Source organism: Megalopta genalis, chromosome 7, assembly GCF_051020955.1.
Source record: "Megalopta genalis isolate 19385.01 chromosome 7, iyMegGena1_principal, whole genome shotgun sequence".
NCBI lineage: Eukaryota > Metazoa > Arthropoda > Insecta > Hymenoptera > Halictidae > Megalopta > Megalopta genalis.
Genome location: NC_135019.1, coordinates 12190692 through 12217562, shown reverse-complemented (window position 1 = coordinate 12217562; position 26871 = coordinate 12190692). Strand labels below are relative to the sequence as shown.

The 26871-nt window shown below is 43.1% G+C and overlaps 1 protein-coding gene across 2 annotated transcripts in view; it reads right to left on the bottom strand.

Moving 5' to 3' along the window:
* Window positions 1–150: 150 nt before the first annotated feature.
* The window catches only part of LOC117221783 (LIM and SH3 domain protein F42H10.3), a 68698-nt gene continuing 41977 nt past the window's right edge, over window positions 151–26871 (bottom strand). Inside the window, exons 3-6 of one of the 2 annotated variants that reach the window (XM_033472989.2) lie at window positions 11381–11652; window positions 8193–8396; window positions 5574–5716; window positions 151–3713 (exon numbers count right to left, since the gene is read on the bottom strand). In XM_033472989.2, coding sequence (XP_033328880.1) covers window positions 3534–3713; window positions 5574–5716; window positions 8193–8396; window positions 11381–11652 — 799 coding nt within the window. In that variant the 3' untranslated portion in view covers window positions 151–3533. The remainder of the gene's footprint in view (window positions 3714–5573; window positions 5717–8192; window positions 8397–11380; window positions 11653–26871) is intronic. The other variant, XM_033472990.2, reaches the window with a different exon arrangement.

Sequence of the window (26871 nt, the reverse complement as noted above, 5' to 3'; positions counted from 1 at the left end):
GATCTCGTAAGGAATTTTATAAAAACACGTAGAAACAATGTTCATAGAAATTATTCTCCAAAGATGCACGTAGACCTTTCCTCGACTCTTCTCGATTGTAGCAACGAATACGACCAGGGAACGTGTAGGTGGAATAATTAGTCGGCACGGTTACATAACATATTCATTTTGTTTATGATCTCGTTTCATAATATAATATTATCTGCTTTAAACAACACTAATATATATATCTATATATATATTTCTGTATGTTTCTCAATCATAATCGTAGACCGTCTCGTCGGCGCTCTATTAATTACAAAAAAGAAAGGGAAAGGAAAGTATCGCTAACACGTTTCCAAAAATATGAATACATATAAATCTCTCTCTCCTCGCTGTATCACGAAGTGTCGAACGACGGTCCCATTAATGCGCGCCTAAACGACATTGCTGATCATCCGATTCTTTCTCTCGTCGCTTGCGATTTCATCTTAACCACCTAGGCTCAGGTAAGAAATGCGAATATACGTTTCTCGGACTGGCGAATTTTTCGAGGGGGGGTGGGGCGGGGGGCAGGAGGAAAGAGGAAAAAGAAGAGGAAAGAATCTCCGCGATGGCGGGCCGAGGCTCTCCGTTATCGAAGAGGCTGCCTGATCCTTTTATATTTATTATCTGTACATCAACTGGACGTTACGCGGGTAAAAAACTATTCTATGAAGATCGAGACCATCGCGGAGATCGCTCTAATGCGGAAACATGTTCCGTAAAGCGATCGAATCCTTCCGGCGCTGTTCTATATTACGACAACAAATTCTACAGATTGATACCAGGTGTAGAATCCTCTAGAAAAATTACACGACTGAGTCTTTTAACCAGCGACGAGGATTTTACACCTTAATATTTATTTTGGCGTAATGATATTCGGGATTAAGTATTTCGATTGACTTCTCAAGCATGTAGGAACAGACGATAATTAATAAAAATTTATTTATAACGTATGTTCGTAGATTGGTATTCGCTATAAGAGATTCTTAATCAATGGTGATTCGTAATCCATCTTAATCTCTGGCGTTAAAAAGTTTAATTAAGATTTATAGTAATTTCAATTTATTGAGACTGATTTGAAAAATGTTAGATAGGTTCAGTTCCCTTAGAATTAGTCTCAAGAAAGCGCAAACGCGAAGTTTCGTTGCCAGGAGGAGTTCGTGAGAGATATTCGTTCGTCGCCGTCAAGATGGCGTCACCTGTCAGCATGAGCGCGGATCTGGTGACATCGATGCTTGGTAAAGCTCCATCGTCGGATACGAAACAATAAATGCATATGTCTAACACCTTTCCGGTCGACTTGTTTCGCTTTCTTCGCTTTTTAGATATTCCAATATATTTAATCTTAATTTAAGAAATATTCTCTAAATGTGACGCCACCATTTCAATTTATTCTTCGTTCTACCAAGATTTCGCACCCCAAAATATTTGTTGTCGCGTTCCCTGCAACGGGGTATAGTGGTAACAATAATTATCGTGATTCCTGAACCTCGTTCATCATATGTATTCTGTGTTTAAACTTTAAAAGATCGGGCGACAGCGGGTTAACATATATTTTCCGAGCCAACCAGAGTCGCTAAAATTTCATTCGCAATAAATACAACGATATTACTAGTTTAAAAACCCAAAGAATCGTAGCGAAAGTGTCCGAGAACCGGGACAGCGGCTCTGAATAGCTCTATCCAGCGCCGAAAGGATTCTAGAAAGCCGTAGAGAAGCGTACCTCGCGTGATAAAACTGAACAGCTATTTAGGTAAATGCTGGTTAATGTCGTTAATTAGTCTGAACAGCGGTAATCAAGTTTCCAACGGTCGTTACTTTCCTCTGTGATTCGTCATCGAACGGGCAAACAGTAACGAAACAACTCTCATGTATCAACAACAACCATACTTTTCGTCTCGTTAACCTAACTAGATTTCACTTTCAAAAAATATAGTTCTATATAAAAGAAAAGAAAAATAAAAGTAGAGAGAGGGGTGGGAGGGGGGTGTGTGTGTGAATATCGTTCAACTCGCGGTCATACATTCAACAAACGTTCTGCTCGTGATAATCTCTTTCTTTCTTTCCATGTTCGATCCGGATCGATCCTCGTCCGGATCGCCGTACGCGATTCGATCTTTCTAATTAGGGGGGGAGGGGGGGGGGGGGGTCTACGTATATAAGGCACATGCTTTCCTTCTGGATCACAACGAACGGCGCGGCGGCTTTGCTTTCGTAGCCCGCGGCATTTTCTACAAAAGAAAAACTGACGTTCGAACGTAACGCGTTCCTTCGATAAATAGCAATTCCTTGAACGGTCCCAAGATTCCGCGTCGATGCGAGAAAATTGGGAACGTTCACAAGACAATGGACAGATATATGCGACAGCTGAACACGGTCGAGAGTCATCGACCGTTATATGCGCGTGCGTCGCCATTCGAACGATCGTTTTAGCAAGCTGTAACAATTAATCGTGCTGTGATCATGCAGCTGTAACAATTAAACTGTTCCCATGATAGCTCCGAACTTACGAAGAATCGCGTGCAATTTTGCATGAAATACGGAAGAATCGAATTTTCAAACGTGTCAATCGAGCCTGAAGTTCCTCATTAAAAGTCTTCCCGATGATCGACAAGCGAAGTGGACATCGTAAAAGGTTATCTTATTTTTACAGGCTGAAAACCTGCGACGCCAGTGAACCATCCTTGCTCTCAATCGCTCAGAACGCACTCCCGCGAAAGGGAAACGGAAAATGATCGCGGAGAATTAAAAAAAAGAAACAAACAAAAAAAGTGGAATCCTCGAAGCAACGGAATGATCTCAACAAGCTCGCTAAGAGAAGCTACACGAAACACGATGCTCGGTGTGTGCCTCGGTTTTCCGTTCGGTTCGTATAGTTCGCGAAGAAGGCACTTGCGAGGTGTTCCCTCGTGGACGAGGCGAATCGAATTTGGTCCCAAACGTGGAATAGCTTCGCAGTCGCCGACGTAAATGCGAGAACAGGCACTCTTTGATTACCCAGAGCACGAGAAAGCGATCGGTTCTCCGAGCTGTAGCGCGAAACAGCTTCGATCCTCCCGGAGTCCTCTACCCGAAAAAGGAAGATCCGACGATTTTCTTCGAGAACAACGGACAAGACGAATCGAGACGAATCTGGACGACGGAGGATCTCGATTCTTCCTGATCATTCCGCCGCGGACGATCTCCCGTTTCTGGATCTCTTCTCAAGAGACGCAAAGAGACCTCCGCGTTCTGCGTCTCGAAGCGACTCTGATCGCAGATATTCGATGGATCGTCGAGCAACGGGAAGCAAGAGGTCGGTCGACGTTGCTTCCGTCGTTGTCTCTTCCTTTTGGCAGAACCTTCACCCTGTGCACCCTGTTCACTGTCCGTCTCTGCACGGTTCGCGCCACTTTCGTCGTTCGCTCGAGTTTGCTTCTTTTGTTGTCGAGTGCCCCGACCACCGCAGGGGGGGAACGAAGACGATGAGGACACGCAACACTCGAAGGATGCTTCCTTCCTTCCTCTTCCTAGATCTGAGCCGGCTCCACGTAGTTCGCCGGCAGCATGCCATGGCGGCCCGTGCGCTGCACCAGACCGGTCATCCAGCCCTCGTCGATGGCCGTGCAGTTCACGATCAGATCGCCGTCGCAGAAGCTCACCTCGTCAAGGTCCTGGGCCTCGTAGTCGTACATCGCTCGGTACACTCTCTGCAAAACGGAGATCGTTAGCTCGTCGACCCTCTTCCAGCAAATCGCAATTTTGCGATAACTATTCGGTCGAGTCATAAGTAACTTCCCTTTTCGTATCAGACGTTTATTTCGTTTTTCTTCTACTTATTTTTCGTCTCTTTTCTTATTTTATTTATTTTGACTTATAGTGGGCAGATACGAGCAACAGATTCAACCTAGTTATTATTTATGACTCGACCCAACAGAGTCTGCGGATTTCATGCATTCGTTGCAAAAATTGACAAAAAGAAACAGAGAATAGTGAATATAATACTATACTATGCTATTACAGAAACGAATACGTTCTTATTTAACCCTTAGCGCTCGGTTGGCTCCGCTATGGAGACATCCGTCATTTGTTCCGTAAATCCGAAGGCTTTGCTGCGGAGCCCTACGTTTTTAGCATGATTACACCGAAGATGCTATGTTTTTGTCGACGTTGGCAATTGTTATTTGTAGTGAAAATATGCTTTGCGCGTGTACCATTACGATTAAAACGTGTTTTGCCCATTTTTATATTTAGCAACATAAAATGAATAAAATCAAACGCTTTCACAAGGACGTATAATCTTTTCCGCTCGAAATAAGACTTCCTTTATCTCGGGCGCTTTGCTCCAAAAATGTGCCGGAGTTGCTGGTAGCGATATTTTTCAGAAGAGCGCTGTTCAACTTTATTTTAGAACGTCCGAAGAATATTTACTAATTTTTAATTTAATTTAATTATTAATCGAACCGATTCCAGTGAAGATTAACAATAAAGAAATTCCGGCAAACTCACGCAACAGCTATTTTTGTTTCAATAATGTCGTATCCAAACGGAATTCAACAGACGATTGGCAATGCTAATTTTACAATAAATCGCCTCAAAGAACATGAGGGATATATTTATTTAAGTATTGTGAAGAATATCATTAATAGTAAATTTACCCATTTCGATGAGGATGCATTTGCTGCTTGGAAATTTCGGTCGCAATTCACGATGTCGATGCGCTGACCTCGCACAATGTTAAGTAGATACCATTAGGTTTAAAATATTTTCTGCCGATTTTTATACTTAGCAACATAAAATGAATAAAATCAAACGCTTTCGCAAGGACGTGTAATCTTTTCCGCTCGAAATAAGACTTCCTTTATCTCGGGCGCTTTGCTCCAAAAATGTGCCGGAGTTGCTGGTAGCGATATTTTTCAGAAAAACGCTGTTCAACTTTATTTTGCAACGTCCGAAGAATATTTACTAATTTTTAATTTAATTTAATTATTAATCGAACCGATTCCTTTGAAGATTACCAATAAAGAAATTCCGGCAAACTCACGCAACAGCTATTTTTGTTTCAATAATGTCGTATCCAAACGGAATTCAGCAGACGATTGGCAATGCTAATTTTACAATAAATCGCCTCAAAGAACATGAGGGATATATTTATTTAAGTATTGTGAAGAATATCATTAATAGTAAATTTACCCATTTTGATGAGGATGCATTTGCTGCTTGGAAATTTCGGTCGCAATTCACGATGTCGATGCACCGACTTCGCATAATGTTAAGTAGATACCGTTACGATTAAAATATTTTCTGCCGATTTTTATACTTAGCAACATAAGATGAATAAAATCATACGCTTTCGCAAGGACGCGTAATCTTTTCCGTTCAAAATAAGACTTCCTTTATCTCAGGCGCTTTGCTTCAATAATGTGCCGGAGTTGCTGGTAGGTGATACTCGAGAAACGCGTGGAGCGCTAAGGGTTAACTCTTGTTTTACACAATTGCCGAGCACAATTTTGATTTCGCGCAAAGATCCGCAGTTCAACGACAACGTTGCCGAGGGTTCGTCAACTTACCCCGACGTTGGTAGGTGGAGGTGGCGGCGGTTGATGTTGTGGGACATGGTTGTTGTTCGTGGCGGGCGTCAACGATCCATAGTACTCGTTCAGAGGGTCTATGTCCGCCACCGAACCGATCTTCCTGGTTGGTGGATTCGTCACTAGAACGATTTTCCTCGTCATTAAGAGATCACAGAGACATTCGTATCACGCTAACATCGTCCTCCGAAACCAGAAGAACCGACAGTGAAACCAAACGAGAATCGCTGTAATCCCGGATTTTGTGCAGCGGAAAAGTGGGCGAACAGACACGGTGAGTGCGGGACAAACGAAAGAAACGACGAAGGGCAGTTTAACACGAAAACAAATATACAATAAATTCTCCCAGACTGTCCCCACAGTTTAGAAAGAAAAATGGACAATTTGGAAAGCGGAGATTCGATTATACAGGGTGTCCCAAAAATGTCTCGCAATCCAGAAATGGCGGGTTCCTCAGATCATTTGAAGCAACTTCTTCCTTTACAAAAATTTTCTCCGAGGCACCGTTAACGAGTTATTAACGAAAAACAGTGACCAAGGAGAGGCGAGATCAGCTGCCGCGAGGTGGTCGAGCCAACGACGCCAGCGGTCGAGCGGTCGAATTGCAGCTCAGCTGGCGCGAGGCGGCCGAGTCAACGGCGCCAGCGGTCGAGGCGGTGCGCGAGGCCGAGCGGCTTCGTGCGCTGGTTGGCTGGGCCGCCTCGCGTCAACCGTACTCGATTCTAATTGATCACTGTTTTTCGTTAATAACTCGTTAACGGTGCCTCGGAGAAAATTTTTGTAAAGGAAAAAGTTGCTTCAAATGATCTGAGGAATCCGCCACTTTCGGATTGCGAGACATTTTTGGGACACCTTATATATATATATATTATAATTATATCTCCTCTTCCCGAATTGTTCTTTTTTGTGCACAGTCTGAGCGTCAATTAGGGAGAATTCACTGTATACAGAGATGTATAGTAAATTCTCCCTAATTTACGCTCTGCTTGGAAACAAAAATGGACAATTTGTAAAGAAAAAATACTATTATTCGAACCTCGCGACTCGTTTCTATAGTCGCCGATTACTAGCAATTATAAAAACGAGCCGCGAGGCTCGAATAATCGTGTCTGCTCTTCCCAAGACAATTTGGAAGTATTTACTGCACCGTCCGGACCAGCCACCGTTAACCACAACAATTCGCTTGACCGTATTGCCCCACACAGGAATGGTAGACAAACCCGTCGATTGCAACGAAGTGAAATGAAAATGAAACAGAGTGCACATTTGTGTATTAGAAACGCAACATCCAATGAGCAGCGCTCGACCCGGTGCATTGTACGCGATAGAAGGTAATAATTGACGTTACAATAGGAGCGGCCCAAACCGTGTCCACCTATTCGAGCTAATCCAATTAAAAGCCGATCTATTGAAACTAACTGCTGCCGGTTGCGCAACAAATGGCCAACCCATATGGTCACTCGTACACGAAATAAGGGCAGCAATGGTATTACACCGGGATCGCTCGACTATTGTTTCACTCTGCGCATGGTGCTCCATTTACCGCGATAAACACGTCCTAGTAAATATCGCGCGATCGGTAATCTAGATGTCTGTAATACCATTTATTATACAGGGTGTTCCAAAATTATGGTATTTCCGAGAAACGAGGGATTCCTGAGATGATTCGAAGCAACTTTTTCCTTTACAAAAATTTTCCCCGAGGCATCGTTAACGAATTTTTCGTGTAAAACGCTGACCAATGAGGGGAGAGTTCCTCGACGGAGCTCCGACCGAGCTCCGTGCGCTCGTTGGCTCGGCCGCTGCGCGCCGACCAAGTTCGTCTCTGATTGGTCACGGTTTTTCGTTAATAACTCGTAAACGAAGCCGCGGATCGCAATTTCGCTAAGGAAAAAGTTACTTCGAATAACCTCAGGAACCTCTCATTTCTCGGAAGTACCATAATTTCGAGACACCCTGTATAATTCATCGTCGATATCAATCTTATTATTCTTTTTAACCCTTTGCACTCGAAGTCATTTCAACTGTAAATCTAAACTAATATTTTTGACTTATAGTATCTCCATTTTACATGACAAAGTGCATTTTATACATATTAAATTTAGTCTTGTGACTCATACAACAGTTAGACTTTCAACAATTTTTTATATCTAAACTTTGATAATATAAAAATGATCTTGGAACGTGATGTAACAATTTTAGTGGTGCCTCAGAGTCACCACTCGAGTGCGAAGGGTTAATATTTATGTCAATTCTAATCGCCAGATTATTAATCGAACGAATGTCTAATTATTTAAAATTAATTCATTAATTTCATATGAAGTAAACAAATTTGTCATTTTCACGTTTTCTTGGGACGTCAACCATTGGTCTCTTCTCAATTTCGAAGAAACATAGACATCATATAAGACTCGAAAAAGCTCGAGATACGTTTTCTTTCTTTTTTTAAACGTAAGAAGTAGCTCCGAGAATGGAGAAAGGCTGTTGGTTCCGACAGTGTGAGAGCGAATCCTAGGACTCGTAGGTTTTCTACTTGGGCGTCGCTTCGAAGTCGTAGGTCGTAGACCATCTGTCCGGCGAGAATCGGCGAGAACTCACCTGGTCCCTTGTCGCTCGTATAGATCACAGTGGTGGCCGCTTGTCTGGCGGAATAAGGACTGGGTCTGGCCTCGCTAAGGGGATCGTAATCGGCGATCCTACCTGGTGTCCTCTGCACCGGCGAGCCCGCGCTTCTCGCCGCCGGAGGATTCGCGTTCACGCCCGATGTAGGCGCGATCGTACCGTCCGTGTACTCTACGTACTCTAGATCCAACAAATCACAAGCTGCCGATAGATCTCGACGAACGAGCTACGCCTGGGAACTAGACGGGCTATCTCGGGATCGCCAGGATCCGCGCGGAGATAGCTCTTAGGGTCTAATCAATGTCGATAGAGCGATTATAGGAGGGCAGCTAGTGCCGATATAAGACTGGCTAGAGCAGACATGTCCAAGCGGCAGCTCCTAGGGGCCAATGTGGGCGTGGCCTGGCGCGGCCACGAGCCACGCCACGCCCCTCGAGAGACGGAAAAGCGTGGCGGAGACGATGTTTGAACGATTCGCTGTTGCAAATATCGTCGACGGGCGGGTTTCAAGAACTCGGGAACATTTTTTGGAACGTTTCATCTCGAAGCGACGCGGTTTTCAGTTTATATTATTATTATTTATAGACTACGCTTGGACATGTCTAGCTCCCAACGAGCTAGAGTATCGGAAAGACCGAAGAAGAATAGGTTTCTAAGTAGGTATTAGCGTGAAAAAGGCTTTTAGGAGTAGATAGATCGATCTGTGTTAGTTGATAGCGCTCTACGATTGCATTGTTGCAGCTGTTTACTCCGGATACGACGATAAGATCGTGGAATCGTGGACTAGTACTAGCCGATAACTGAGCAATGCTTCGAGGTATTCGCCTCTCAAGGTTCAACCATCTTCGAATAGAGAGATTCGTCTGCTACGAAACAGAGCGGACAAGATAGACCTTGAGCAGCGAATCTTTGTTTTTTTGTTTTTTTTACCCTAGCGGAGATCTACGGATTCTGTTGACGTCGGATCAGATACTTGTCTGCTCGGAAAATAATAGAGAAAGGGAGAAGTACGTAACGACAGTGATTGCAACCTACTTTCTCGGTGCTAGTATCGAAGATAAAACTCTGTTCGAATTCCTCGCGTGCGAGCGGCCTCGGCAGTCGTTAATTTGCGGGAGAAAAATGCGCGAAGCGCCGCAAAAATCGTGATACAAGGCAGTTTGCTCGCGGATAAAAGTAGGCTCGGTTGTCACGGCCCGTGTGATCCTCGCGTGAAAGTTATTCTTTTTTTGTTTTGTTGTTTTCGAGGGACGGGACCTCTCGAACACGTAACAAATAATTACACGTACACATAGACAGACGGTTTATGGACTAGCTGACGGACTTGTCGAACAATTGTACCACAATTTTCACCAGAATTTTCACCACACCTGTGCTTGGCGTTAATGATACTGCGGAAGCGTGCGAGACCCGGACCCCTGGACTGCGAACGTTCGATCAAATTGTTGGAAAGCCATCGTTTTGCTTTCATTGGCGCAGCTATTGCAGCAAATTTTTAACTTTTAGAATTGTACTTTCTTGGCTTACTCGTCTTAAAACCATGGACGGCGGGCGCAGGATTCATTTGGACCCAGAGTTACGAAACCATTTTGGTCTCGACAAAGAGGTTTTAATAATGTACAAATGAAAATTAATCCTTTGCACTCGGAGCTATTTTAATCGTAAAGCTAAAATAATTTTTTTCTGACTTACAGTATTTCCATTTTATATGACAAAGTGCATTTTATGAATATGAAATTGTGTCTTGCGATGACTCGTACAACAATTACATTTTTAACCCTTTGCGGACGAAGCCGCTCGATGGGTATTGCGTCGCTGTGGACGACAGGTATTGGATATAAAATAAAAATGTTATAAGATATAATTATATATTATTATAAGATTATAAATATGTGGAAAACTTTGCTGGTTTCTCTGGTAGTGACACAGAAAGACTGACTCGTCAAACTGAAATTCGTTCTGAACCTACGGTTAAACTAATAAATTTATATTAATAATTAACACTATGTCGTCCGCAGATCTTAGATATGATTCTTTCGTTTGACGCCGGTATAATAGCTTGGAAATTTTAGATTTAAAAGAAAATGTCGAAGATGGCGGTAATATAAATTCCTAAAATTAAGATAAGTCATCCAAGAATTTTCGTACTTAATTCTTAGTTAAATAAGTACAATGCCATAGTTAGTTTGCTGCCTTTTAACACCCAAGAAATATAGTTCAAATGTTATTTCAGTTTTTTAAAATGGCACCGAAGTGGTACCACCGGCATACAACAGATAGTTTTTGCATGGCACCAGCGTGGTGCCACCGGACGGCATAGTGTTAATAAATTAATAAAAAAAAAAAAAACGGTGAAAAGTCTTGGGCGGCTATTTGCCGACACACGTCCGCAAAGGATGTAGCAATGTTTTAAACGTAAACTTTGTTAATATAAAAATCATCTTGGAACGTCTATAACAATTTTAATGGTGCCTCAGAGTCACCACACGAGTGCAAAGGGTTAACCGTAAAGATTTGAACGGATCTAGCCGTGGCTACGCCACAAATGCTCGAAAATGTCCGCCGTCCGAAGGTTAACTTTCAGATCGTAGATTTCAGCAGCGATTCGATTAACAGATCGATAATCCTTGTGTCAGGAATTAATGAAACTTCCGTTCCGTTCGAAATATTCTCGAAGTTCGAAAATAGCAAAACCGATTGCAACACGCGACTTCCTAAACAATTTCGTGTTAAGGTACGTCCGCGGAGCATGGATCCGGGCGTCGGAAGGATATCAAGCAAGGAAATTCCAAGCTTCTCGGACGGCCTCGAAAGTGGCCGAAGACCGACACAAGGGTTGAAAGGAACCAGTTCGCAGCCAGGGGGCCACGCGAGCTGTTCGACGAAGGAATCGATACGTCGAACAAACGTCTACGGATACGTGTACCATCCAGAGCACGTTCAGCAACACATCGAGAATGTCTCAATGGTCCCGTTCACCCGGACCGTCGGAATGGATGCAAACATTGAAACGACAAAGAGGTGCGTTCACGGCGGAGAGCGCGGATAGAAGGGAGACAGAGAGAGACAGAGACAGAGAGAGAGAGAGAAACAGAAACAGATAAAGAGGAAGAGAAAGAGCCGAAGGAAAAGAATGAAAAAGAAAGAGGGGAGGCTTGACTCACCAATTTGTTCGCCATTCTCGCCGGTCATCGTCCTTTTCTGCTCCATGATCGCCTTCTTCTGGAGCTCACCGTGGTACGCGACGTTCGAGATGATCTTGCTGTTCTGCTTGATCCTGAGGGTCTCCGGGTCGTCCGCCACCTGGGTGAACTTACCCTTCGCCTTCTCGAACTCCGCGTGGTACTTCACGTTGCTCTGGATCTTCGTGTTCTCCGCGATACGCTTCAGCTCCGGCGTCTCCGCCATTGTGGTGGCTTTCGCCTTTGGTATGTGCCTGCGAACGGCGACAAAGAAACCGTTAATTGCATAAACAACGCAGAAAACATCCTTGGTGGTGCCGAGAAGCGGTCGTGCGGAAATTCTACGTGAAAAAAAAAGGAAAAAAATAAGACGAAAGTTCGACTTGGCTCGCCGGAAAACGATATTCGAGCGTGTGTCCCGCGCTTCGGTTGATTTTCAATTAAACGCAGGAAGCGTAATCGACTGCGGATCGAAATGAACGAGACTCGTTGGATCGTTAGGAGTATGAAAAGATTGCGGAGCTTCGTTATGCGTATTATATTATTATTATGTTTATTTTATTATATTTTTTTATAGTATTATTTTATATTATATTATATTATATTGTATTGTATTGTATTATATTGTATTGTATTGTATTATATTGTATTGTATTATATTATATTATATTGTATTATATTGTATTATATTGTATTGTATTATATTGTATTATAATGTATTATATTATATTATTATATATTATTATTATGCGTATTATGCCCATGCAGATACCGGATCACGACTGCAACCCTATGCTCGTCTTTTCAAGTTTAACCAAAATCGAGCAAAGAAGGAAAAAGTATGACAAATATTATCTTTATTATTATATTTATAATCATTATCTTATGACAAAATATTATCTTTGCACATAAAGTCCTTAACGGACTCCTTGATTCTCCGGTAGATTTAATAGAAAATTTTCATTTAAAATTTGCGAGAACTGTTCTTCCGTATTCGGAAGAATTAGATTAGATTAGATTAACATTATTAGTCCATAGAGATTAATCGTATTAATTTAAGGAATTCCGGTTATCTTATTACACTTTACCTCCGTCCGGTATTTTTCTTTCCATTTTGTAATTTTCAAACTGATGGTGAAACATCCCGTATACGTTTCAATAAATAAATAAATAAATTTTATTGCACGGTGTATTTCGACGATCGAATCTCGTCGGATGCGCGTCGGACTGCAACGCATGACTCCTCTCTCGGTCTCCTCCTCGCTCTGCGCTCTCCTCTGCCGGACCGTTATCAGAGCAGCTCGGCAAAGGATGTGCGCGATAGGGAGCCAGCGTCATTGACCGCTTGTCGTTCGTTCGAAACACTTCTTCCCTCCGATTTCCATATTTTTCCTCGCGCAGGAAGTTGCCGCTGAAAATATTTCCTCGATTGCGAGGCGAGCGCGTTCGCCGCGCCCGGCCGATCGTAATCTCGATACGGGGTGCTCTTTCAGCCGTGGATTAGGTTCAACATTATTGCGTCGAAACGCGTCGGTGCGCGAACGGATCGCGGCGGCGCGGCATTCGCGGCGTTGCTAATTGCCTCGAAAAATATATCGCCGGCTCTATTTTCTCGCGTCTTTCTCGCGTCCAAACAAAAAGGAGTCGCGAAAAGAAAAGCGAACCGACGAACCGCGACGACGAAACCGCTCCGGTTACGCGGCCAATATTCTCGCGAACACAAAAGGTCGACCGTCGAAACTGAATTATCATTCGACCGGATTGACAGATCTGGATCCGCAAACGCGCCGTGAAACCCGGTGAAAGACTCCCTGACAACGGCTCGTTAATCTCCCTTAAGTTTCCAATTACCGGTAGTCGATCGGCGACACATTAAACGCATCGTCATCGCCAATCTCTCTAGCAATTAAATCGCTGAATCGCGAGCGTAATTTGTGCTCTCTCGAAGATTGCTTTTTCCGAGATTGTTCGGAGCTACCTGATTAACCCACTCGTTTCCTCCTAGATGTACAGGCCTGCTCAAAGTTGGAACAACTACCGAGGCGCCGACACCGTGTTTTTCGCACGAGACACGTCGTTCTTTGGGACACCGACTTTCTACGTTCGCTGTCGAATACAGTAATGGACAATTTGGGGAGAAGAGATACGATTATTCGAGCCTTGCGGCTCGTTTTTATAATTGTGGACAGTTTATAACTGTTGAAATTTTAGCCTCGAACAAAAATTAATCTATAGTTTACTTAGTACTAAGATACTAATATCGGTTTACATTTTCGCTGGTTCCGTCAGCGGGTAACAACAGTGATGTAATATATAGTATATAGTAGATACCGCGATACATCATCACCGGTACCATTAGATATACATCGTACCCTGACTGTTTGGGGGTCCCAGCGTCACGTATACAATGTGAAACGCGACAAATAAAACGTCTCTGATTGGTGGATAAGACGAACCCAAAAAGGGTATAAAAGAAGCGTTTTTTCTTACCGGACTCTCAGTAGAGTTTGGTCGCTCGATCGTTTTCGCCCATATACCTTCTCTCAATAAAGGAATAAAATAAAGTACTTTTTAAGAAAAGAATTAGAATCATATTCATTTTCATTCCATAATCCCAACAATAACTATAAAAATAAATCGCAAGGCTCGAAAAATCGTGTCTCCTCTTCCGAAATTGTCCATTTTTGTAGTCAATCTGGGCGTCAATTAGAAAGACATTACTATACTTTCTAGATACAGTAATGTCTCTCTAATTGACGCTCAGTTTGTCCACAAAAATGGGCAATTTGGGAAGAGGAGACACGATTATTCGAGCCTTGCAGTTCATTTTTCAAGTTGTTGACAATCGGTAACCAATTCCGCAGCTATGCGAAAAAAACTGATCCAAGTCGACGTGATTTGGTAAAGCTTGAGGAAAGAAAGCTTACACAAATTTTGCAGAAAATAATCATTGCAAAATTCGTGACGGGGTACAGTAATTTCTCCGTAATTCGCGCTGAAAATGCGCACAAGAATGGACAATTTAGGAAGAGAAGATACGATTATTCGAGCTTTGTACCTAGTTTTTATAATTATTGTCAATCGGCAACTATAAAAATGAGCCACGTGGCTCGAATCATCGTATCTCTTCTTTCCAAATTGTCCATTTTTGTTTCCAAGCTGAGCGTCAATTAGGGAGATTTTACTATACTTGTCTGTATACAGTGAATTCTCCCTAATTGACGCTCCGATTGTACACAAAAAAGAACAATTTGGGAAGAGGAGATACAATTATTCGAGCCTCGCGGTTCGTTTTCATAGTTGTTGGCAATTCTTAACTATAAAACCGACGGCTGCAATTAGTTTTATCGTGATTTTAAAGGTGTTAAAATGAAGGATCCGCGATGTTATGCAGGAGGTATTCATAGACGTAAAAACGTCGTAGAACTTCACTTGCCGTGTTACAGGTGTTTAGCGAGTCCGTAACAACACGTGTATAGTGTGAAATCCTCCTAAAATTCTCGTTCTACCGAGATTTGCAGATTACGAGCAACCGTAAACGCGTAGAACTGCTGCGCGCGATTAAAATCAGGCGAAACATTGTTTCAGCAGTTGCTGTGCTGAAAGTAATGATATTATCACTTCCGCTGGTATATCAAATGACTCTTAACACGGGGTGGATGATCCAAAATTGATTGAATACGTGTCATCGAGTCGTAACGTTGCACGAAGGACTTCAAAAATCGCTTTGTCGAGAAAAGCGATTATTTCAATTCCAGAAATACGAGACCCATCTGTTTGATCCTTTTTGTCATCATTTTGATTTTCATCGCGTTTTCTTTTTCCCCCTCAATCTCTTTTTTCTTCTTTCCAAGGTTACGCACAGGGCATTTACGTTTATTCCAAGAAAAACGCACAATTCCACAGGTTCTTTACAAAGATCGCTTCGCGGTGTAGAAACAAAATGGCTTTTTCGTCAATCGATGCTCGGATTGTGCACGAAAATGCACAATTTGTGAAGAGGTGATACGATTATTCGAGCCGCGAGACTCGAAATAATCGTATCTCCTTTTCTCAAATTGTCCATTTTCGTTTACAAGCCGAAGAAAAATTGAAGAGAATTTACTATATCCCCTAATTTAAAGTTCTAGGAACTAAGATTGCTAGGAACTTTGGCCAACTTCAAACAAGAAAATATAATTGACAATACATAATGGCCAGAAACGATGCACTGGCCACGACTGGTGGCATCCACCATAATGCCCAAGCATCGAAATACTTGTGCGTAGTGGTGCACACATCAATGGTTCCATCGCTATCGAACTAATGTAAAGTGTTTTGTTTCTCGTTTTTATGGTTGTTAATAATTCGTAAGTTTAAAAACGAACCGCAAGGCTTGAATAATCGTATCTCCTCTTCCCAAATTGTCCACTTTTGTGAAAAATCTGAGCGTCAATTAGAGAAACATTACTGTACAGCGATGTGTTGCTGCGGTCGCTGGATTATTTAAGGAATTGCTCTGAATGAGAATGCTACAATGAGAAAAAGAAAAAGAGAGTGAAAGAGAGAGAGAGAGAGAGAGAGAGAGAGAGAGAGAGAGAGAGAGAGAGAGAGAGTGATAACACGTCACTCAATAAGTCTCCGGTCTGACACATATATGGCAACACTGTTGACAAACCTATATGATTTCTGGATAGTAGCATTCTTCAAACGATACATGTGAAAATTTCATGACATTTTGATGATTAGTTTACAGATTACAGTGGTTTAGTGACTCCAGTTTTGTAATTTTCAAAACAATGGTTAGAAAAGAATTTCGTGTATCGATTAAACATTATTTTTTGATGGGGAAAAACTGTCGAAGCCAAACAGTGGCTTAATAAGCGTTACGAAGACTCTGCGTCAGGGAAATCAACTATTATCGACTGGTATGCTAAAATTAAACGCGGTCGTACAAACATCGATGACGCTGAACGCTATGGTCGCTCAAAATCGGCAGTTGTTCCGAAAAACATAAAAAAGTCCACGAAATAGTTTTGAAAGACCGTTATAGTGAAATTGCGTGAGATAGCTGACCCCTTAAAGATAACAGAAGATATCGTGTTTACAATTTTACGCAAACATTTGAGCATGTGTAAATTACTTTCGAAGCGAGTGCCGCGTTTGCTTGCACCGGATCAAAAACAACAACGTGTCGACGATTCGGAGCGCGGTTAAGCGATGGTCGAATCGAACGAATTACGCTTCGAATTGCTTCCCCGCCCACCGTGCTCTCCAGATCTAGCCCTCAGCGACTACTGGCTTTTTGCAGACGTTAAAAAGATGCTCCAGGGAAAGAAATTTGGCTCGAATGAAGGAGCGATTGCCGAAACGGAAGCCTATTTTGAGAACAAGGACAAATCGTTCTACGAAAAAGGCATCGAAAAGTTAGAGGAGCGTTGGAACGAATGTATCACTCTTGAAGAAGAGTATGTCGACGAATAAAGTCGAATTTCTAAAAAGAAATTTGTTTTTCTTAGCTAGACCGGAGACTTATTGAGCGATGTGTTAATATGGTAGCAGTCAAGGACAGATAAAATACAAGAGCAAAAAGCGAGAAACACGTGGGACTTTTGTTTCTATTTTTGTTTATGTAAGAGGAGATGATATCGAGCGGGATTCGAATGCTTTATCCTCGAGGATGAAGAATTTGCGGGCGATAATCGCGATGGCGGACGTGAGACGATCTGTCGGCGGATTCAGCGCGCGTGAAGAGTTCGGTTCGCGCGGGGCCGTGAAAAAATTTTCCGCGAACGAGCCGCGAGGTATTCCTGTAATTGCTGGTAATTCGTGGCCGGTCATTTCGATTCTCTGTAATTAAGCCCGAACGAAAAGGAAAGCTGAAGGATGACCGAAGGAGGAGTAGAAGAAGAAGAAGAAGAAGACCGACGACGCTCGGAGGACAAGCGTGCAGCAGCAGCAGCAACAGCAGCAGCCGGGTTGCAATTAAAATCGCAAGCTCGCCGATCGGCCGACGTTAATAAGCCGGGCCCGGGCCCCGGATAGAAACGTTTTGCTGAACAAGCCGGTCGATTGAATCGATACGGGGCCTTGTATCGGGATCCAGGATCGAGATCGACGGACACGTGAGATCGACGCGTGTGCCGCGGCGTGTTTGGATAGCCGTGCGCCGGATATCGGCGAGGCTATCTGCGCGAGGGCTGATTCAGAACGTGGCGCAACCAATTTCAATCAGAATTGCACGCTTTCGAGCGAGCCCGAGCAAAAATCACCGGTCGAAAGGTATTTTACTTTCGAAGGAATCTGGTGCGCGCTCGATTTCTCGAGCATCGATTACGAGGATCTTGATGAACGTCTCTTGCAAATGTCTCTCTGCTCCGAGAAATTGCCGATCTTTGAACTTCTGTTACTTTAAGCAGAATACGTGTACAGGATTCTGCCTGGGCTCGTTTTAAAGGGTAAACTCTCTAGTCGAGCATCCTTGTAGTCACCTTCCATTGGAGGCGGTTCTTCTTAGGAGACAGAGCTGGAAACCGAACAGTGTCTCCCACTTGTTGAAATTTCGTACATTCGAGAGAGCAGCTCTATGGGATTTAAAAGATTTAATACAACGAGACAAAAAATCGCAGATCGACTTTCGTGACGTCGTATTAAAGGGGAAACTCTCTAGTTGAACATCCTTGTAGTCACCTTCCATTGGAGGCGGTTCTTCTTAGGGGACAGAGCTAGAAACCGAAGAGTGTCCGTATACTTGTTGAAATTTCGTACATTCGAGAGAGCGGCTCTATGGGATTTCAAAAATTAAGTACAACGAGACAAAAATTCGCAGATCGACTTTCGTGACGTCGTTGTAAAGAGGAAACCTCCTTTTATACGCTCGCGTCGAAACGAGCCTGAAAAGAAATTATTTAAGCTCCGTAGAGGCTTTTCAAACTGTACCTAGAGAGATACTTCGTAAGGCAAAAACGCAGCTTTAGATTCTCGCTGCGCGTTGTACCAAATGAAGTTATTAAAAAATTAAGATTCAAGGGCGTAAAACTAGAGACTCTACTCTTCGAAATGAGCATAGACAGAACCGTGTAAGATATTTTAATACAACTTTAATAATTCGATGATTCCGGTAATTTACGAATTTCGTACTAAATTAAGACCGAAGTAGCAATAGAAGAGGAGCTGTTGAAAAAGAAACTTTAGCCTCGGACAAAAATTCATCTATAGTTTACTTAGGACTGAGATTCGAAAATATCGGTTTACATTTCCGCCGGTTCCGTCAGCGCGCACCGATGGTGATACAAACTGTATATTATAGATACCGCGATATATCATCGCCGGTGTCGTTAGAGCACATCGTGCTCTGACTGTTAGTGATCCCAGTATCGCGTATACAATGTAAAACGCGATGAATGACCGTGTTTGATTGGTGGAGAAGACCACACCAAAAAGGGTATATAAACAGGCGATTTTCAGTCGCTGGTCTCTCAGTTGAATTTGGTCGCTCAGTCATTTCGTACATATACCTTCTCTCAAATAAAAATAAAAATAAAACTTTTAAGAAAAAGAATTAATATCACATTCATTTGAGAAATAATCCAAGCCATAATCCCAATAGGAGCAATAGAATATCGGCTCTCCAAGCCGGTAGAACGTTGCAAACGTTCCGAACTTGTGGTAGGTATCGCGAGCACGTTTCGTCCGTCTCGCGGCGCTGTCGAGAAGACGCGAAGGTAAGGCGAGCTACTCCGCCGCACACAGGCGTAATCGAGATTTGTGTCACGAGTCCGTTTCCCATATACGGTAACCATAACGTTGTCTACCAGCCGGTAATTGTGCCAGCGGCGTTACGTAACGCGTTGTTGCGCGGTGTACGAATAATAGGTGTACACCTCGGCTCTTTTGTCGGCTCGGCCCGGCCCGGCCCGGCCCGCGAAACATCGGCGCACCGGCGCTCCTACATTGTGCCACCATTTTCATTCTCAGAACACTTCCTGTCACCGGCTTTTTGCTCCCGGTTCGCATTCCAAGCCGCATCTTTTCGATGCACCGCCGATGCGCTGGAACCGTGGCATTTAATCGATCGAACTCTGCACGCGAAGCATCGAAACGGCCAACGTTCTCGGCGAATTCGCTTCGAACTTCCAGAGAATCCCTCCGTCTTCGAATGTGGAATATTGCGAGAATAGAACGAATTGCATCTGCAACCCGCGTTATACAGGGTGTCCCAAAACCGTCTCGCAATTCGAAAATAGCGGGTTCCTCGGATCATAGTCTGATATAACCGTGCGCGTATTCTCTCGACTGACTAACGCATTATCTACGGCAGTTGTTCAATCGTTTGTTTAACGCTAAACCTATCGTGACGGTCATTTCGAACGGTTGCACATTCTTTATTTTAGGATTATTGATGTTGGGTGTCCCGAAAATGTCTCGCAATCTGGAAATGGCGGGTTCCTCGGATCATTTGAAGCAACTTCTTCCTTTACAAAAATTTTCTCCGAGGCACCGTTAACGAGTTATTAACAAAAAACAGTGACCAATAAGAATGGAGTACGGTTGACGCGAGGCGGCCCAGCCAACCAGCGCACGAAGCCCAGTTCCGCTCATTTGCTCGGCCGCCTCGCGTCAGCCGAGCTGGGATTCGACCGCCTTCGACCGCTGGCGCCGTTGACTCGGCCGCCTCGCGCCAGCCGAGCTGGGATTCGACCGCTCGACCGCTGGCGCCGTTGACTCGGCCACCTCGCGACAGCTGATCTCCTCTCATTGATCACTGTTTTTCGTTAATAACTCGTGAACGGTGCCTCGGAGAACATTTTTGTAAAGGAAAAAGTTGCTTCAAATGACCTGAGAAACCCGCCAATTTCGGATTGCAAGACTTTTTTGGGACACCCTGTATAGATTCTTATATAGGAAATGATCGAACAGAGATTTACCAATTTGTGCACACACTGTTAGAAAACTAGTTAAATTATAATTTTAGCGAAAACAAAAACATTCGCAAATTTCAAGATGTTTGGAATATTCTATGGGCCGCCTCGCGTCAGCCGTACTCGATTCTTATTGGTCAGTGTTTTTCGTTAATAACTCGTGAACGGTGCCTCGGAGACAATTTTTGTAAAGGAAGAAGTTGCTTCGAATGACCTGAGGAACCCGCCACTTTCGGATTGCGAGACATTTTTGGGCACCCTGTAGTCCCACTTGCATTCGAAGTGATTTTTCAAACGACCCGGCTTCGCCGTTCCCGTGCTTTTAGTTGTAAAACAAAAGTCACGTAGTCTCATCACATTTCAGGACCCCAATTCAGTGCACCGCACGCGATGCGGTTGCGCAAGATGCAGGGATGGCGAATGATTCATAGGACGTTATAGTATAGAGTCATCCCAATAAATTAGGATTAAAGGTCTAGCAGCTTGGTGGATAACGTGGTGGTGCATCATGGGAAAGTGGATAACGTTTAACCGGTTAGCTGTTGCAATCTTTATGAAAAGTGTGCAAGTTACTTTAATTGTACTGTAATCGTCTAATTTACTGTAATTACATGGTCGCGCTTTTCTTCATATTTTGATCGAACAGAGCACTTTTCTAAAATCTATAATGTAATAAAGAATATCAACGTATACATTCTTCTGAACCAATTACAGTAATGTCTCTCTAATTGACGCTCAGATTGTGCAGAAAAATTTGGGAAGAGGAGATACGATTATTCAAGCCTTGCTTATTTATATTATCATATTTATATAATTTAACCTTGCCTTATTTTTATAGTTATAAATTGTCCACAATTATAAAAACGAGCCGCAAGGCTCGAATAATCGTATCTCCTCTCCCCAAATTATCCAATTTAGTGGACAATCTGAGCATCAGTAAGGGAGACATTACTGTACATAGCTGTTTTCGACGAGTATACTCGTCGTAACGCAAAATGTTGCCATCTTTTTTTCACGACGGTGATAACACTACCTGTTTCTTCGCGGTGAGAAGAACGTGACTCGCGTCACTATGATTTCACACCGGTCGAATGTTATGTTACGATTACCACAAACGCGTCCGAAGAGAATGTAAAACCGAGAAGCGACGTAAACAAGCGTTCGGACATCGCAACTTTTCCATCGAATGTTTATTTATGAAGCCTATCAACGAATGCGTGACTCACCGTATCTTCGACATTGGGTACAAAACAACTCGATTCGACTTGAAAATCGCATGATCCATTTAAAACGGAGATCCCGGTTTCACGTGTATTCAAGTACACGCGTCACGTGCAGTTCACAGTGCCGAACTCCAGTCCACGTAATTGTTAACCCTTCGCACTCGAGTGGTGACTCTGAGGCACCACTAAAAAATTGTTATATCACGTTCCAAGATGATTTTTATATTAACAAAGTTTACAGTCACGCGTCAAACACAATTTAAGTGTCGCTGTTAAAATATTGGGCCAAAAAGATGGTTTTATTCGATAAAATTAACAATTTTATCACTAATATTTACTTATTCACTTGACGTTAACATATACCATACACATAATAAACGAAAAACCCAGGGATAATCGAATACTTATAAAAGTTAAAAATTCAAATTGCTGCTATAGAGAGAGTGGTATTTAGCAAAGCAAGGAACAATATATAATGCCATTTTGCACGTCGAACACCAATACCGTGATTCTTTTCTAATTTTATTTTTATAGCAATGTAAACAACTTCGTGCAGGATTGGCCTCAAAATATTCTGAACATCTTGAAATTTGAGAATATGTTTTTGTTTTCCTTAAAATTACAATTTAAATAGTCAATGATCACTACTTCTTACGCACGACGAGTATGCTCGTCATGTCACAAAATATTGTCATTTCTCCATGACGAGTATACTTGTCAAACACAGCTAATTGGTTAAAAGTGTAACTGTGCTACAAGTCACCACAAGACTCGATTTCATACGTACAATATATATTTTGTCATATAAAATGTAAAGTCAGAAAAATTATTTTAGATTGACAATTCAAATGGCTTCGAGCGCAAAGGGTTGATGCACTGGTACCTATGTATTTCTATATTACATGTGTAATTTTCTATTACACGTGCATTTCTATTACGCGTGTATTTTTCTGTTACACGTGCATATTTCTGTTACACGTGTATTTTTATAGTAATAAAAATAGTGGTAGTAGTATTTTGTATAAAACGCGTACTTTGTGTTACGATGCCTTTTCCTGACAATATTTCGAGCGGTAGCGGAACTCCTTTGTAATCGAACATTTTTTATCGACACATAATGTCATGAAAACATTATAATATTATTGAAAAAAGTCCGAATAGTTTCGTGTTTGGACTCGTATTCCTCAGAAAAAGCTTCTCAATTCATTCGTAATACTTTTATATCGAAGTACAGTAAATTCTCCCTAATTCGCTCTCAGATAGTGCACAAAAACGGACGATTTAGGAAGAGGAGATACGATCATTCGAGCCTTGTTGCTCGTTTTTATACTTGTTAGCAATCGGTAGCCATAAAAACGAGCCGCATATCGAAAAATGTAAAAGTTCCCGTGTACCCGTGTTATTTTAACGCACGACCAAAACCGCGACCTCTAGCCTGAAAGTGCATCCGCGACCCGAAAGTGCTGCAGGCGCGAATTTCATAAAAATAGCGCGACCCTTCGCGAAAAACCCGCTCGGACAGGATGTCGCATGAATTTTCGGTCACCGGGTAAGACGCCGGAGCCACGGCGATCGAACGCCGCGTAAAATCGGGCGAATTTGCATGGACCGGAGACAAAGCTCGTTATCGCGTCGCTCGGCATCCAGTGTCCAATAATTTGCACGGCTCTGAATAATAGGGGACCGGCCGTCGCGAGATCGGGCAAAGGGAACACGACAAATCGGTCGCTCGTTACGCTTTCATCGCGGCTCATTGAATTTTCCCTCGGCTCGGGTTTTATTAGATATGCATCGCATGCAGGCAGACCCGCCTAAGAATGCAGCCAGAGTTCAAATGTATCCGCGCGACAGCACGTTAACGAGCGCCGCCGCGCTGCTCCGCCCGGCGCTGATTAGTCATTGCATTACAACGCGCGGCATAAATTATATTCAACCGTTTTATGAATCACAAAGATTGGTCCGCGGCCGTACCTACGCGTTTTTCCAGTTCCCCTCGCCCCGTCTCATTCTTTTTCTCTCCGATCCGTCTCAGCTCCGCTCGGCTCCGCTCGGCTCGGTTTGCACCGCACGCCCACGCGTGTTTCCCCGCGCGAATTCATTCACCTGATCGGCTACGGTCGCATGGCTCTGCGCGGCTCTCGACCGCTACGACACCGGAGAATGCGAATATGTATCTAATAATCCAATTTGCGCGTAATAGTATTTAATCGATCGATCGAGCGACAATTTCGAGGGCGACGACCCGGAGGATCGTCGCCGCCGCCGCAGACGGTGGCTCGCGAACGCCCCGCTTCAATGAAACTTTCGGCCGAAACCGCCATTCATCGCTTTCTTCCAATGGGCGGAAGAGAAAGATTCAATTGCTCTTTATTCATTGTTCTGGCTAATTAATTATTCCGTGGGAGCTTATCGTTCGCGGGGATTCGCTTTTGAGAGCGTTCAAAATTATGGCAGACAATGGAACGTTGGAGAATTAACCTTTTCGCCGTGGCGGACGTATATTTACGATATGTCTGCTATATTTGTTGTAATATATTACTGATTATATAAGAAATTATAATAGATTGTAGTAGATGTAATGGACATGTCGTGAATATACGTCTGCAACAGAGAAAAGGTTAACCCTTTGCACTCCGAGGCGCAATTAAAAATTGTTATGTCACGTCTCAAAATAATTTCATTAATCAAATTTGCTTATTCTTAAAGAGCTGTTGAAAGCGTAACTGTTGCACGGGTCACAATATTCAATTTCGTATGCATAAAATGCACTAAGTCATATAAAATGGAAAAACCATGGGTTAGAAAAACTATTTTAAATTTTATGGCTTAAATTCGGCTTCGAGTGCAAGGAGTTAATATTACAAATTAGACGACATAGATCACAGGAGTTCGACTTGGTTTTTCCACGTGCCCGATGCCCCAGAGGACAATCAACGCCTTCACCTGACTCAAACTCTACATCAACAACTTAAATCAACTTAAACTTAAATCAAACGTTCGTTATTCTGCTTTTGTGTATTCAATTTTTATTTGATATTTGTATTATACAATAGAGCTCTATATAATCCGTCCAATAAATAAATAAATCAATAGATCTTTGAAAAATATAGCCCAAACACCACGATAACTACTCTCCTGGATGTTTTCTTTTCGTCAATAATAACTCTAGTCTCTAATTAGGGTTTATTGATAAGTTGCTGGTGAATCTAGCACGAGCACATGCTCTCTTTAAATCGCAAACGCCCTAAACTGACCCAGGGAAAATTGCTTTTACTAAAACCTATACAAAGAAACATATAAAGGATTATCTATTAGGTTTTCGCAAAAGTAATTTCAGCTATCCAAATAGATAGCTCACGAAGAAAGCCGAAATTACATTCGCGACAACCCAATATCTTGCTTTCTGCGTGCAAAGTGTCCCCGGTGGGCGTGGCCTCGATGCTCTCGATCTCGAGGAAGCCGGAGCAGTGTCCCACAGACTAATCTATTACCCAGTGCTCTACATATATTTCCCCTGAGGATAATACCTCCCGGACAAACAACGCCAAAAATAGAAATAGCAGACGATTTATCATGCTCCGCATGAATCGCGTCCCAACTGGGCGTGGCTTCGTTGCTCCGGATTTCAACGAAACCGGAGCAATGCCCCAGAGGGCAATTTACACATCCACGACTACTCCGAGCTTACTTTCACGGTACGTTAACGAGAGGAAAAGAAAACAAGAAGAAAGAGGGCGCCGGTCAGAATGCTATTGAAATGCATATCTGCATGAATTCGCAATGAACGCGAGTATGGTCGCCGTTATCGGGTCAGGGCAGACCGTATCGTATGATCGTCGACTAAAGCTTCCTTGGATTACAAGTTGTTTACAGGCGGCGATAGGGACCACGTGATTTATCGAATCGGGGGACGCGACGGTCGGACACTGGACACATGCGTGCTGCCTCGGGTGTCTCTCGAGCAGCCAATGCACCGGCGCGGCGGTGATAGTGCAACTGCACCTGGTTATCGTCCCGCGAGGAAGCGTCGCGAGCAATCGATGCGATACGGCGCTTCCACGTTCGGCCTATGCAAATCCGTCGAGAGCTCTTTCTCTTGCACTTCTCTGCTCTTTCTCTTCTCTCTCTCTCTCTCTTTCTTTCTCTCTCTCTCTCTTTCTTTCTCTCTCTCTCTCTCTCTTGATCTTTCTCTTATTACTCGCCTCCGCCGGTTTGAACTTCAGCTGCGCGGCCGAACGCGTGCTGCGCGCACCAAGATGCATAAATGCAACGGAATGCGGACGAGCACCGCGCGCTGTTTCGCGCTCGATATCGCCGCGGTGCGTGACCCGTGACATTTCGCTAGTATGCCGCGATTCTTTTGTCGAACCTGCGCCGATCTACCGGGGCTTCTCTCGATAAAATGTGATCGGAGGCCCGCCGAGTAGCTCGGAACCGTTCGACTACGAGAAATCGAAACGGCTGCGATTTTGTTGGAGATTGCGAATGCAGTCGAAGCTCGGAGGCTCGCAACAAGTAAACTGATCGCGAGATACCTGCTATCTTCTGTTCCAGCAACACTAAACTGTGGAACTTTATACGCTGGTGCTAGATACAGACCAAAACAAATGACGGACTGCTTTTTCCGATCGTTTATCGTTCAACTGTACCTCGCTATCAAAAATTTACTAATTCATTTATTTATTTATTTACTTATTTACTTATTTATTTATTCACTTATTTAGTTACTCACTCATTTACTTATTCACTTATTTAATTATTCACTTACTTATTTACTTATTTACTTACTTACTTATTCACTTATTTACTTAGTACTTAACAGGCATAGCTCGGTAACGGGAACCTATCCTAGGTAGATATTAATAACTTAATTAAGTTGGTTGTAAACGAGGCCGCGTTGCCAGCGGAAAGGTCAAGGTTCGTCAAATATTTCAATCTACTCTGTTAATTGAATCTAACGAAGCATGTCTATGAACTGAGATCCACAAGAGTCCTTGACACCTGGAACGTTAGAATTGATTAAAACTGTAAATCTGGAACAGGAAAACTCTCCCTGTACGATTTTGAAAATGCGAAATTGCACAAAAATCTGCTGTGTTGTCGCCGCTCTGGCTTTGTTGCCGAGCTTTATTGTCATTCGATCTATCTACAGCTAGCAAAAAGATCGAGGGAAGGCTGCCAAACAAGAGAACTCGAGCAAAAAAAAGATGTAATTCCAGTGTTTAACACGGCGAACGGGGGTAGTTCGCGGAATCGGTTGCAAAATGGCGTAATTAGAGGCGCGCGTAATAGAACAGGTATCGTTCGCCAGCCAAAGAACCACAAGGTCTCCTTTTCCCGGTGACGTCTC